Source organism: Helicoverpa armigera, chromosome 5, assembly GCF_030705265.1.
Source record: "Helicoverpa armigera isolate CAAS_96S chromosome 5, ASM3070526v1, whole genome shotgun sequence".
Classification (NCBI taxonomy): domain Eukaryota; kingdom Metazoa; phylum Arthropoda; class Insecta; order Lepidoptera; family Noctuidae; genus Helicoverpa; species Helicoverpa armigera.
This window is the reverse complement of record NC_087124.1, coordinates 2379415-2394159: the sequence shown is the minus strand read 5'-3', so window position 1 is coordinate 2394159 and position 14745 is coordinate 2379415. Positions and strand designations below refer to the sequence as shown.

General features: G+C 35.6%; 3 protein-coding genes across 3 annotated transcripts; 1 reads left to right on the top strand and 2 right to left on the bottom strand.

The window, feature by feature from the left end:
- The first annotated feature begins 237 nt into the window (after positions 1-237).
- LOC110376592 (probable pseudouridine-5'-phosphatase) lies at positions 238-7128 on the top strand. Its single transcript, XM_021335119.3, has 4 exons — positions 238-552; positions 1515-1733; positions 4047-4279; positions 5982-7128. Exons 1-4 carry the CDS (start codon positions 438-440, stop codon positions 6156-6158), a joined length of 744 nt encoding a protein of 247 aa, XP_021190794.1. The 5' UTR covers positions 238-437; the 3' UTR covers positions 6159-7128.
- Positions 7129-7216: 88 nt separating this feature from the next.
- Positions 7217-8883, bottom strand: LOC110376581 (NADH dehydrogenase [ubiquinone] 1 alpha subcomplex subunit 2). The gene is made up of 3 exons (XM_021335103.3): positions 8718-8883; positions 8541-8647; positions 7217-7351 (listed from the first exon to the last, which is right to left on the bottom strand). Exons 1-3 carry the CDS (start codon positions 8795-8797, stop codon positions 7269-7271), a joined length of 270 nt encoding a protein of 89 aa, XP_021190778.1. The 5' UTR covers positions 8798-8883; the 3' UTR covers positions 7217-7268.
- A 701-nt stretch (positions 8884-9584) lies between these two features.
- On the bottom strand, positions 9585-14654 carry LOC110376579 (DCN1-like protein 1). The gene is made up of 3 exons (XM_021335102.3): positions 14537-14654; positions 13784-14383; positions 9585-12603 (listed from the first exon to the last, which is right to left on the bottom strand). The coding sequence occupies exons 1-3, from the start codon at positions 14537-14539 to the stop codon at positions 12409-12411; spliced, it is 798 nt and encodes a 265-aa protein (XP_021190777.1). The 5' UTR covers positions 14540-14654; the 3' UTR covers positions 9585-12408.
- Between the last annotated feature and the right edge of the window lie 91 nt (positions 14655-14745).

Below are 14745 nucleotides of genomic sequence, written 5' to 3'. Positions count from 1 at the left end.
GAGCTCCTTTTATTTTCCTATGCCTTGGAAATTATTACTGAGCAACACTGATATTTTTTGGTGTAGTAATGTTCTCCAGGTGATGGAGATTTTCATTGGTTCACATGTAGGATGAATTAATTTCTTACCCAATAGACAGCTACTTTCTCAAGGCATCTTTGAAGCGATTGGTCAAGAATATTATATCTATGACGTAAATGAATTGTCATTGTCAGTCAAGAAATATGTCAAATGTCAATGAAACAAAATAGACGAAATGTTATTCAATCAATGAGCGCACGTTTTGTGTTTTTATCGTGTGTTTAGAAAATAAAATCATCAATAAAAATAAGTAAAACTCGTGTAAATGTGTTTATGATAGTATTGCTTTTTACATAATACTGAAAGCGGTGTACATATCGTTCATAATTGTAAATAGTTTGACAAAACCGGTAACCATGAGGATATATTTATTAAAAAGTGTGTCGCGGGTGATAGGCGCGAGGTTTTACTCGACGCCGAATTATAAGAAAGTAACGCACTGTATTTTCGACATGGACGGACTTCTGCTTGGTGAGTAGCAACAGTGACCTTCGCTCTATTGTCAATGTTATTGAATCGCAAGGTTATATATATCACACTTTTACATAATAAATAGTAAACATTCATAATATTCAATTAGTTACGATGCAATGGAATATTATTAAACCTAATCTATGTCTATGCCTGAACAATACTTGAGCAAATGTAATCAATGCTCATGCCTTCTTATTTGCTTGCTGATCATGACTTTAAAATTTTAAAATAATTTATTTGGCATAAAACCATTACGACAAACAAACTACAGTCTGTCCCTTAAGGGTCTGATAATACAAATGCAGATGTAATAGATACTAATAAATCAAAATACCGATTTGATTCAATATTAATGCTAATTATATTCAAAATCCATTTATTCATGAAGTAACAGAAAACAGATTCTAAACTAATTAGTATAAAACCCGTTAGCTGATATAGTATTAAAATTTTAACATTATATTTTGCTATTTATGTAAATTAAATTTCCAAATATACAATATCAATCTAAAACCCTGCGCATGATAGCAGACGCACCTTGGTACATCACCAATGAAGCAATACACCGTGGTCTGAAAATAATGAGTGTAAAACAAGAGATCCTAGAAACACTTAAAAAATACCAAAAGAGACTCTGCACAACATGCACCTTTAAAAGATTGAACAGAAAAGCACCCCAAGATCTACTGTAAATAACACAGGTGTATGCATCACTGGATGCATGACACGCACGCCCCTTTCCACATTCATAACATCCAGCTTAATGTCAAGTCAGAAAGACAGACAGATTGCAGGACATAAATAATTAAAAAAAAAAAAAAAAAAAAATTATACATATTTCAAAAAGATGCCCAAGGCTAATGCATAAAAGAGGCCTAATCTTAAAATTAAGGCCCCAAAAGAAAAAGACGTCCCCCTCCATTTTTTATGTTAATCTGTAAATTAATATTTATTTTCAGATACGGAACTGGTATACAAGAAAATGATAACACAGCTATGTGCAAAATACGGCCACGTGTATACAGACGAGTTGATGATGAAAGTCCTGGGTGGTACGGAGCAGCGGCTTTCGGAGATCTTGTGCAAAGAACTGAAGTTACCAGTCTCACCGAAGGAGTTTAGAGATGAGTTGCTGGTGTTAGGAGACACTATGTTAGCAGGAGCACCTTTATTGGACGGTATGTTGACTATCCAAAAATAAAACAGACAAAAATTTTGTATTTTGTGCGGGTAACTGGGTTGAGAAGGTCAGATAGGCAGCTGTTCCTTCTGAAACACGTACTCAGTTGCATTTGGATAGACTTGTAGTCGACCCCAACATACTTAGGCAAAGGCAGATGAAACCAAGGATTTTGTCTTGTGGTAGCAGTATGTAGAAGTTTCAACACAGTAACTAACTTAAGTGTCCCAATCATGTTAAGTGTTGCAAATAAATTCCCTATGTTTTCAAGGCTTCCATCTGTCATTGTATGGTGTAATCAGAATATACTTACTGTCTGTATCATAAATGTTTAAGTTAATTACAACATTTCCACTTTTGCAACCAGAAATTGTAAGAGGTACATATAATTATTTAATTTCATTTGTTATTGTGAGAAGTCATAGCACATGGGGTACATATTTATTACTTTATGTGCTGATATTATATTGGTTTATTATAATAATAATAAAAATACATGGACGCATGCTCATGGACGGACTTGTGTTCGGAATTTACTTTCGGAACAACATTTTTCTTCTGTTTCTTTGAGAACCTTACTTTTTTTGAAGGAGATCTCTCGTCCACAGACCTATCGATCGACTATCGAACTATGTAATGAGTAGATCGATGATTGAATAGATCATACTGACGGTCGATCTAACAACTAACACTCTATCCGAGTCTTTTAAATACATACGAATTATCATTCATGAAAACCATAGAATCGCTTTCTAAAAGCAGCTATATTTTCTTTATTTGTATCAAAGCACTGTCAGGAAGTCAATGAATATAACGGTCAATACAATGCAATTTAGACGCTTGGCATAAATCCATATTCATTGAGACGCACAGTTCACGTCCAAGGTTCACAGCTAAATTAGACTTAGCAATAATACGATTATGTAATTCTTTTTTTAGTGCTTGTGTGTGTATGTACATCCTAGTTTTTGTACCAAGGAGTTTTACTTAACCCTCCAGGGTATTTGAAGCTCTACGAGACTTTAAAGTGACTCCAGACCCCAAAAAGCCACCCGAACTCACCGCCAAGACGAACCCCCCTCCCCTCCGGGACACAGGATCCCCCAGGTTTTTAGTCAGTAAGAGTCTGGCACTCCCTCTCCTCTACTAACCAACAGCGGGAGGGGTCATTTGATGATTTTTGACGTCGTAAAAAAAGCCATACATAAGACAAAAGTTAAATGGAAATATTTCCCAGTCTCTTTCAACCTATTTTAGATTTGATTCAGTCTAACATCATAACATGAACTGAGCATTAATTTGTATCCGCCGTCTTAGGTATCATCCGTGACAATTCGTGTTCGTGTAATTTATAAATTGACTTTAATCAAGTGAACCGTTTCTTATAGAGCATCTTGTAAGACCTTGCCCCAGAAACGCCATACTTAACTTGCCATAAGTATGTTCTGTAAAATATGTAGGAACCTTGTTCAGAAAATACCTAGCGTTTAGGCTTCGCAATGCTCCCGTAGGAGATCAGCCAGCGTCGCAGGCCATATTAGAATACGCGCGAACACAAGTGCAGTGATGTGCACTCTCTATTCTCTGACTCTCATAGCCCACCCGACAAGGCCGGAGACAGATAATGCCCAGAACTGCTCTCCGATGCAAAATATAAATTCCAAAAATATAGTAAGTGCTATTCGCCAGACTGGACAGCAGACACAAAAATCACATGTCCTCAAGAAACCAGCAAAGTAAATAATCAGAAGATACAATATCATTGTTATCATCGATATCTAGCTCCCGTTGTATGCACTTTGATAAATAAGTAAATACTGCTTCACCTAAATAGTGAATTACTTAATCAATTTTATCGGTGACGTGCACCAAAACAAAATCTCGTTTTATTTTATGAGCTAGGTGCTAATTGTCTTGGCCTGTGGCCATTTTATCAGTTATAGTTTATCGTGTTATGTCAGAATTTGGTATATAAAAAAGTCAGTTGATCAAGTCGGCCTAACTTGCTATAGGTATTTCCTAACTTGATTTCAAATTAAGTCCAATTCATCCTGAATAATGAGGTTCCTCATAACAAACTAAAAGTTTTCACTTTACTGACTTGAAATGCTCCTTAGTACTAGATAAAATAATCTCCCGGAATTAGGAGAATCTTTTGTTTCTCAAATCTTACTCTCGAAAACCTCAAAGTTCTGTCAACAGAAAAGAAACAAATAATCTAAACTCACGTAGTTACCAATTTTCTAGAATCTTTGCAGCTAAGAAATAACGTTTTTCATCTTACGACCCAAATCTTACTTTTCCATTCCAGGTGCGGAAAGGTTAATACGTCACCTACACAAAACCAAGGTTCCTTTCGCCCTCGCCACCTCCTCAAGTGCGAGATCAGTGGAGACGAAGATAGCCCAGCACAAAGAACTGTTCTCATACTTCCATCACATGGTGATGGGCAGCACGGATAAGGAAGTCAAATATGGAAAACCACATCCAGATATATTTTTGGTAGCGGCTGCCAGGTTTCCTGATAAACCGGATCCTTCTAAGGTAATTAGTTAAATTGAAGAATTGTAAAATTCCATGAATGAATTTGCAAAATTTACGCTGATTGCAAGATTTGAGGAAATAATGTGCTACTTAATTGGATTACGCCAATAATAATCTATTTTAGTTACTTTTCCTGCATAATTGCGGCAAATCTCAGAAACGCCTACTTAATAGGGTAGTTTCCTAAAAAATAATAATTAGTCCGTCTTGTAGATTGTCCAAAATTAAGCGATACGTATTTTTTCTTTTTTAAATTGGATCAGAACTTGTTAAGATATAGCGTGTTAAAGTTGAGTGTGACGTCACAAGTTGCTACAATTTTCAGGAGACTGTGACGTAAAAGGCCCCCACTCCTAATTTTTGAAGCGTATTATCTTTGTCATTTTATGTTTAATTAAAAAAAGAAAAAATACGTATCCAATATTTTTTGATTATCTAAAAAGCGGACTAAATAATTATTATTTCATTATTTCGACCCTGGAAACTACCCTATTCAGAGATAAGATTAGGAAAAAAGCATTCGATGATAGTCATGATAGAATTATGAGAAGTAACTTTTCCCGCTATACATCTTTAGTCTTAAAGCCGAGTTCTGATTCAAATTAGGAATATCACAGGATTCCAAATAATGGTTACGCAATCATTACCAAAGCAAAGAGTCCATAACAAACTTATTGCAGTACTAACATTCGCAGTTTTGTTTGAAGTCAATACCGTTCTTGTTTTTGAAATAGGAACTGTTTACTCAAACTACCGCCCACTCGTTCCGAAATATCCAATATCCTCGATTGAACTACTTTTAGCGCGCGAAATGCAACTGACGTGGGTGCCATGGGTGGGTGTATAACTAGCATTTTTCTACTGTCTTATTACACGACAGTTTTCGAAAACTGCACGTATAAATTTAGCCTATAAGGTCTTTTAAATTTTTACATACAAAATAGGTACAATTTTGCATAATAAATCAAAAGTTAATCTCAGCTTAAGCTGTTAACACCGCATTGTGAAAACGTGCGGTGCAAATTAGGAACATTAATCACACACTTTTGAGCGAGTTCAAGGCGAAATTGCAACAGCCCGATAGATGTTTTGAAAAAGTGTTCTGGCTGGCTACTGATATTCTAATATTAAAGTTTTCGTCCGATAGTCCATTCGAGTAAAAATCCCATGACGTAGATATGAGCGTCATAGGCGATGCAGACGCAGTTTTTTTTAGTAAACTCGTGCAAGCGCCAGAGTTGATTGAACACATATTTTAGTAGAACTTCGAACTGTCTGAATGAAATTCTTAAACGAATTACAAAACTTGGTATATGAAGATTTTCATTTCATTAAGGAGTACATAATCATCATAATACTGAGTGTTGCGGCTATTGCCTCACGCCTAATAAATTTAAATGCTTCGGTTGTCATCAAGCGACAACTTAATAAGAATATTTTACCAAGCGGATTTCGTACACCGTTCACCGGTCACCGCGGCCATTGTGTCATTCTTTATAATTCACTCCGTTCACTAGCTGTCATGTCTCTTGTACACACGCTCTTGAATAAATCACATATTTTTTTGTAATTGGACTTTAAATTAGCCCCAGTGTATACGCTAAATATACACTGAGCATCAAGTTTTTTAAGTAGGTTCCAGAATGCCATCAAATTCTTAATTTAATTATAACTTCATACCCCACTTCTTTTTCAATTCCAGTGCCTAGTATTCGAAGACTCCCCTCACGGCGTGACGGCCGGCTGCAAGGCAGGCATGCAAACAGTCATGGTGCCCGACCCTCACTTAGACAAGAAGCTAACAACACACGCAACCATCGTACTGCCCACACTGGCCAAGTTCCAACCGGAACTGTTCGGTCTACCCGCGATCAAGTGACGGTAGTTCGAAATTTAAATTTTTAAGAATCAGCGTGCTATATAAACTTTTTGGTGGTGAAACTTTATTTGTAGCATCTTGAATGTAGTTGAAAGGACAAAGTTTTAGTTCTACAGGATTGATTTTAGTCTTTGGAAAAGAGTTTCTGAATAATTTTTCTTATACATTTTGACCATGCTACAAGTAAAGTTCACATACAAACTATGCAAGGTTTTAGATTTTACAATAATACCATGTAGGCTTTTGTACAGTCAGCCATAGCCCTATGAGCCTACTAATCAAGCCTAGCAACCTAGATATCTGTCAATTATTTTTCAATGTAGTAGACTAACCGAAATAATGTAATATTTATGTCTTTATTTTTATACAGACTTTTTATTTGTAGTTCAGTACCAACTAAATGTAAAAAAAAGTACAAAAATATATATGCCATGTAAAGAACCCCAACTAATTATATTTTTTTTTGTAGAACACAAATAAGATTTAGTAATAGTACTTAAATGTATTAAGAGATAATTATATTACTGTATGTATGTTTTTTAATGTCAATTGATACGGGTAGTGTGACCGAACATCTCGGAGAAACAGGCTTTGAATAAATACTTTTTAATGCTACCCTTGTCTATGACTGTTGAGTGTTTTTGTTATTTATATCTATGTTATTCTAAAAACATGTTACAAATTAAGAACAAGTTAGATGTTTAACAAAAACCAAACACTGCCTTAGTGTGTATTAAATAAACAACCTGCCTTCCATAGGACCTAGAATTCTGGTGAACATAAAATGTATGAAAGATGAAAAATCGAAAGCCTTAGTACATAACATAATTTATATAAATGGCAACATTTCTTGAAGCCTCCGGATAGTGCAATCAGTGTAGTAGACAATACAGATTGTTGTTATTATTTACAAAGTCTGGTAGTTGTAGATGATTTTAAGAAATAAATTATTTGTATGATTGTTTTTCAATTCATTTCTTGATGCTGGGCCATACGGAATCCCAGAATGAAATATAATGCAAAATATACTTTCAGAGGATAGATACAATAAAACCACATTTGCTACCAACTAATTATTATTTTAATATAACATAATAAATAGAGAAACAATTACTTTGCTAGCTGTTTGAGGGCAGACAGAACATTTTCATCTGTCTGGTCCGTAAGGGGCATGCTGCGCTCCACTCCTTTCTCTGAAAATGTAAATAGACTTGATATGATAGATATAAAAAGACTCAAGTTTTACTTTACTAACTAAGAAATTACGATAATGGCTATCAATCCTACTTTGGGACGATCGTTCAATCATCAGTTAACTTCTATTGGAGGAATAAATATAGCAGTTTGACATAATTTGTTACAAAAATTGAAAATCGTCATACATTCTTCTCTTAAAAGTTATCTGGCAATTGAAATTCAGCCCTTAATCCAATAAGAATACAGCTTAAAGGAAAACTAACACATATATTTAATTAATTAAATTACAGTACTGCCAAGCATTAAGACGTAAATAATGTTTCAACTTCAATTAACAGTCTATCCAAAAGTAATTACGATTTTGATGACTAGTTTCTTATACCCCTATATATGCACTTACTACTAAAAAAGGTACCTACCTAATTAAACAGTTAACTACTAATTTCAAAGAGTAAACTCAAGAAGTAAGGTAAGTAATGAACGTAGGTAAACTACATACATGTAAGTAACTAACACAACTTATCAAGTATAAAATTATAAATTACTTCAACTTCGAGACAAGCTTTTGACCACACCCAATATTTCCTGCTCGCTCATGCCGTCAAGAGAGTGACAAACTTCACATCCTTTGACTGTAATGATTTTATTCAGTAATTATAAATTGTTGTTTTTTTTTTAAGTTGTAAAGGCTCCAAACTAGGTACTGAAGTGGTTTGAAAAATTATTTCTCTGTACTCCCAAGTAAGATAGGCTACTTTGTTTCCAGGTACAGAAAGAAGTTCCAGGACTTAGGTGAAACTAATCTTAGATATCTCTAACATCAAGATTTATGCACAGATCCCATATCCAAGATACAAATTGTTTTGCTTACAGACAGTAGCTTTTTGACATGAGCCTCATAATAAACTGCATACATTACAATTTTTAAGTAAAACAAATCTATTCTTAAGTATAGTGAAGACTGTCTTTGAAGCTAGAAAACATTAAATTGGGATATCAACTTGAAAACAAGAGGCGTAAACTTAAAATGCATTAGGTATGCTCAATTTTTCCTGTTTAATAAATCTGTCTGATGTTGTCGATAGTGAATAACATTTGTTTGCCTATTTAATAAATAATTCAAACAGCATTCCAGGATATGTAGGCAGTACAAGTAGCAGAATTCAAATTAGAAATATTACGTACCGTAGCGAGCCCAGATACGAGGCTGAACGCCACTGCACTCACGAATCAATATCGGGAAACTAGGATTCTCCTTCTTAATGCTAACATAGTGCTTCTGAATGAACTTCCTGAAAAATGACAATATTTTTACCAACACTTTTGAGGTTATGAAACTGTTTATGTAATCAAAATTATTACCTCACGCCTTCGGATTGCTTGCTTGTCTGGCATAAATGAATTCTTATTTCCCTGAGGTGACCACCTAAACGGACAGACATGTTGTATAACTTTTAAAATTGAAAACTGCGATCCTCAGAAAATTCGATATCTAAACAAACGTCAAAGTGACTTGGTCTTACTTGACAGCTGAAGTTGACGTTCAAAAACCTGACTATTGATCGGCTCGGTCAGCTGCATTGACTCTTGATGGTCAGCTGCGGTATGGATGGGGGAAGAAACCTAGAACATTATACAAGCATGTATTTTTTTAATGAATTATTAACATAGGTAAATTCAAGTTAAAAATATTACAGACATATTGAGATTCACCCACAAATGTTTCGTTCGAGGCCTGAAACGAGGTACTACTGGGTAGGTACTACCAACGGATAATTTTCCACCATTTGAAGTGTTGAATTTGGCGCGGGCATTGAGATAGGAAGAGCGGGATCGGTTGGAAAATGAAAATCTGAGTTGATACATCTGCCAGTAGTCCTTGTTCAATATAATGAGGAGGGTAGGTAGAGATTTGTTGAAAAAAATATTTGCTAGGTACCCTTTCGCATAAGATTTCCATAGAAAACTCCGTCAGTGGGGTTCACGGGCAGCACACCGTTATGTTCAGTGAAACTGTCAGGTATCATCATCATCATCATCAGCCTATCGCAGTCCACTGCTGGACATAGGCCTCTCCAAGTGCACGCCACTGAGATCGATTTTCGGCTGCTCGCATCCAGCTCCTGCCAGCCGTCTTGCGCAAGTCATCACTCCACCGTGCCTGAGGACGTCCTACACTACGTTTGCCGAGGCGTGGTCTCGTGGGTTAGGTATAAATTAAACAAATGCGTTATTTAACAATTTAATGTAATACTCAATACATTCATTTTTATCTTTTGTACATTAAAAACTAAGTACCAAACACTTTAAATTATGATTGTAAATGTTACGCTAGAAGCAACAGCACTTTTCTATCGAACAATTAATTATTGAATCCTATTTGATTTACAAGATTGGTGAAGTTATTAAAAAAAACAGCCAAGATTTGTAGGGTAGTTCACAAAAGTGTCACGTTGGCGCTATTTTTTAAAAGAATGCATAAAATCCTGGTGAACTTTATTATTCACGTTTTAGCATCATTTTTAGGGTTCCGAGTAAACTAGGATCCCTTATTCTATTTCATTTAGGAGTTATAATTAACTACCCTTCAATGTAGTAGAGATATGTAGGGTAGTTCACAAAAGTGTCACGTTGGCGCCATTTTTTAAAAGAATGCATAAAATCCTGGTGAACTTTATTATTCACGTTTTAGCATCATTTTTAGGGTTCCGAGTAAACTAGGATCCCTTATTCTATTTCATTTAGGAGTTATAATTAACTACCCTTCAATGTAGTAGATAGATACATCTTAACAGTTTTGTTATTATATTTAAAGTTTTGATCGATCATCTAAGAACAGCATTAGATTAAAACTAGATTCTGAAATTCAATAATCACAGATCACGCTTGTGGTGTCATATTAAGATTATACGCACACTAACTTGTATCACGTGGACAAATAAATAAGGCAAAATCCTTGAAACTGTCTGTGCCGTGGTTGGTGATGGAATTTTAGTGATTATAATTTCGGTGCTCGATAATTACTTCGTCTAACACGATGTAGCCATTATTTTGTGAAATTGTCCATGGCTGGTGTGGGCTGGTGTCATTCACGAACATTTTTGGATATTTGATACGAAGTTTAAATTTTATGCTGACATTATGCTGAATACCTCTTGTAACGTGAACATTGCGAAACAATTAGTTTCTTTATACATAGAGTAGGTAAAATGTTTAGACAAGACTTCAATAAAGTGTAGATGTTCAGTTTTAAAAAACCAATAGGATTTTTCCGCTTAGGGACTCTAATTGGTGGACGGAGAATAGATGTTTGAATAACAAAACCCTATTGGTTGTTTTAAAACCTCTCCACTCTGCTTTGGTAGTCTGGGCCATCAAGTTAGGTATGTACTTCATTCTCATGTCTGTGGCGATATGTGTAAAGCCTTTGTCCCTGCCTCTAAAAGTTCCTTTAAGAGTTTAGGGATTATCAGACGATCACAACCAACAGCACACACGATCAGTAGAGTCCTACATCGTGATATATCTAGCCGACAATCAATTAGTTTGAAGATTGTGATTGTGTACAATTCTGACTTCTTAAATGAGCTGCAAAATTGCTCGAAGCAGTTAGGCCCTTATGGGCCCCCAAAGACAGATGAGCTGTAGTCAATAAGAGACACTGCCTCCTGGTACATCGACGGAGTGAACCTTAAAAATTGTTCTTTCACATAATCGTAGGTAATCGTGGTGTAGGCAGTGAGACAGAGTAAATAGCACGTGTTGGTGCAATCCCGAGTTTGGTGAACATGGTGGCTTTTGCCGTTGCTTATAAAATTGCCCACTACGCGTTACGTCTGGTTACGAATGCATTTCGTAAATATTGCCAGTCGTGTCAAGTAATAACCATCTTTCTGTGACGTCACAAATTACCAGACATCCTTCGTCATTATGTTTAATGTGTCAATTCCTTAAATGTGAGTACACAGGTGATGTGCACGGTTCTAAGCCATATTTATAAGTGAACTAGATCTTATTTACCATCTCTAGATGTGACAACTTGAAATCTACTACATACCACTTTGATACAATGCTTGAACGATCTTCCCGTGAATCTTGACATTATGTCGTACATAGAACATTCCAGAAATGAAACAATCATATTAAAACACGGACATTTATTGCACATTTATTCATGTCAAAATTGCACTTTACCCCAATGTAAATAAAAAATAAAATCACTTTTAAGATACAAAAAAATTATGGCAATTTCAACATTAAATAAATGAGCAAATAACTGAATTAGTTTAATTAAAATTATGCCGATTTCAATATTCCAGCGTTACATCACCTCGTCAATGCTGGGAAGCTAAAAAAACTAAAACAGAAAAATCTAAGCTTGTTATAATTAAAAAAAATGTAATATCATTAATGTGTATATACATATTTACATCTTAAATTTTAAACGGCATACTATTCTATAACGTAAGAGAACCAAGTTGAGAAATTTAAAGAGACAATTTTAGAACAACTCTTATTATAAATATCTTTCAATTATTGGAAAAAACTCATCCTATTGTTTCATAATAGGAGACAGGTCAACAAGAATTTTATCTAACGGACGAATAGTACGAGAGCTATATACAGTTGAGTGAACATTTATTTATACATGGAAATTTCAATTGGCAAGATTAATTTCTATACTGACAACACTTCTTAGAAGACACTCTCGATTAAAAGTCTATTACGAGTATAACCTATTGAATCTAAACAAATGTGATCGCAACAACCCGCCCAGACTAGAGTCACGGTGCCAAATGAAATTCCCAGCGTCGTCACACTTCACATCACGATTTAGTCAGCTACACAACTCGAAAACTATGAGGATAGCGAGCCACTCGACTGTACAGAGCTCGAGCCCGTAGAGCACGAAGCGAGAGAGCAGCAGCAGCGCGTATGCGCAGCACGCGCCGGCCGGCGAGCGGCGTCTGCGCGGGCCGGCGGTCGGGCGGCGTCCGCGCGGACACGCGGAGCCGGCGACCGGGCGCGTCGCCTCGCGCCGCAGCCAGCGCGGCTAGCCCGACGCCGGCTCCAGCGCCGTCACCGCGTCCGCCGTGAGCCCCTGCTTCTGGCACCACTCCACGAAGTCGTCGATGAGCACGGGCCACGCGCCCTCCGCGTCGTAGTTGCTCATGCCGTCATCTATCTGTGTAGCGAAGTCTAGAAGGAGGTTCCATGTGTCCTTTGGTATGGATCTTTTGTGGTGCTCCTGAAATTGTTTATGGTTCATGTTAGATTGTTTATTTACTCAGATACTTTTTTTACAGAGATACAGAAATAAATCTGATTTTTGATTAGTCATATTGGATTCTAATATGTCATTTTTTGTATTGACGTAATGTCAAGTTATTAGATTCTCTAACATTCTAGACACAATATTGTAAATTACTTTTTGATGGATGGATGCTCTAATTTAGTTTTAATGGCTACAGGCAGATATCAAATCTATGGCAATTGTATTTCTGAATGGATAAAAGTGATTTAGAAATACGAATAATATACAATCAAGAAAGATTGAGAGATTATAAATAAATAATACTTCATTCTGAGTATTAAGTAAAATCACAGAGTCATCACAAAATCACAACTTTCTAATATAAGAATTGTGAGCACAGTGCACAGTACAGAAATAGACTGGTGTTTATACTGAGACTTGCCCCCAATACATTTTACTGTAAACTAGGATTTGTAATAGTGGAATCTTCGTGCATTTTTTTAACATATGACCTAAAAAATAGTTTTTGAAAGATAAGCTTGTTATTTTAAAATTACACTATACCTAAATAGGGGTTTTTAATACAGTTAATTCTTAGATATTTCTCTGGAAAAATGGACAGGGAACGTGGTGTAGAAAACGTGACAGATAGAATGGTTTTTAATGCTTTAACTTGATAGTTTGACATAGAACATTGATATGTTGGGAACAATTATAATAGCTTTCTATGTAGAATTCACATCAGTACACCTTTTATGTGTGTATGTAAAGATAACAAAATGAAGTACTATCTAGATAAAATATTTGTGCAACATAAACCAAGTTTCTATATTACATGAATATGCTCTTAAGTTGAGATTAGTTCTGAAGCATTTACCAATAGTTTATTACGTAATTTTGTGATTTAATATAGATGCCAACTTGGCATGTACTTGTAGATACCTGGCCAAGAACAATAAACTATGGAATTATTTTAAAGCATTGGTTTAGATACTCTTTTGAGAAGAGGCTGTTACCATAGACATAAGAACTATATTTTATATACAATCTGGTTTATTTTAGCTATGAAATGAGTGGTTTATATTGCAATTGAGGCAATATCATGCATTTTGAAAGTGTTTTCTTATTTGTAGTGCAATCGAAAGATTATATCTTACCATGTAACAATACATACCGTGAGAAATTTGCACCAGGCATCTAGGAACTTAAATCTCCCACGGAGCACTATATTCCAATAGGCTATCGCCATATCCAGCTCCAAGCCTTTCTGTCCAGGGTTTTTAGCATAATTGAATGTAAAATGATAGAAATCTTTAAACTTATTTTGATCCTTTATCTCAGTTTCGAGTGTTGGTAATTTAGCTTTTAATTTCTCTATGCTATCCACTCCCAGCTCAATAAGACCAGTCGTGAATTCGTCTTTTGTAAACTCACACTGCACAGCAGCTTTGCACTTCCATGCTATTATAAGAACTAAAATTGACTCAGGACTTAAATTAAGGTCTTCTAAAAACTTCATAACACCATCTACAGTGATTTTGTCGTTCTCCTGTTGGTCTTTGTACTTTGTAAACAGTTGGTCGAGCTTCTTTCTGTCCACGGACGCCTTCACGGGGTCCTTGTAATAAGCTTCAGGGTTCTGAAAGTAGTTGTCGCTCGCCAGGTCTAGTTTCCAGTCGTTCTGAGACAAACAATATATCGCCGTGCTCTCGCTCGTCTGCGTAAACGCGACGAACTTTTTAACTTTGTCTCTCTGTGACGATTTTAATTTATTCTGTAAGAGAATCGTACGAACGTCATATTTATAACCTTATTAGTGCTTACCTGTCATTAATTTTACGTATCAAAAAACAATTTAGACATTTTATGGGATGTCGTCTTTGTTATTTTGGTTTGATTCTATGCATATTTTACCACGATTACTCACCATTTTCGTGAATTTTTTATTGTTTCTAATGACTTTCACTGTTATTTCGACATCGGAACCAAAGTGAAATAACAATCATAGACAACTTTCTAATGTTGTAGTTATCCAAATTAAAATTTCCCAGTTTGGAATAAAATAACTTTTTTGTAGGCTTTCTTTCAAGTTTTGATTGTAACAAGTCAACGATATAGGAATGATAATAAATGGAG

Coding starts and splice junctions, on each gene's coding strand:
- LOC110376581 (XM_021335103.3), bottom strand. CDS start 8,797: ATGTCTGTCCGTTTAGGTGGTCACCTCAGGGAAATAAGAATTCATTTA. Junction 8,648..8,717: donor AAGCAATCCGAAGGCGTGAG/GTAATAATTTTG, acceptor GTCATTTTTCAG/GAAGTTCATTCAGAAGCACT. Junction 7,352..8,540: donor TCGTATCTGGGCTCGCTACG/GTACGTAATATT, acceptor TTACATTTTCAG/AGAAAGGAGTGGAGCGCAGC.
- LOC110376579 (XM_021335102.3), bottom strand. Junction 12,604..13,783: donor CCTGGTGCAAATTTCTCACG/GTATGTATTGTT, acceptor AAACAATTTCAG/GAGCACCACAAAAGATCCAT.
- LOC110376592 (XM_021335119.3), top strand. CDS start 438: ATGAGGATATATTTATTAAAAAGTGTGTCGCGGGTGATAGGCGCGAGG. Junction 553..1,514: donor CATGGACGGACTTCTGCTTG/GTGAGTAGCAAC, acceptor ATTTATTTTCAG/ATACGGAACTGGTATACAAG. Junction 1,734..4,046: donor AGGAGCACCTTTATTGGACG/GTATGTTGACTA, acceptor TTTCCATTCCAG/GTGCGGAAAGGTTAATACGT.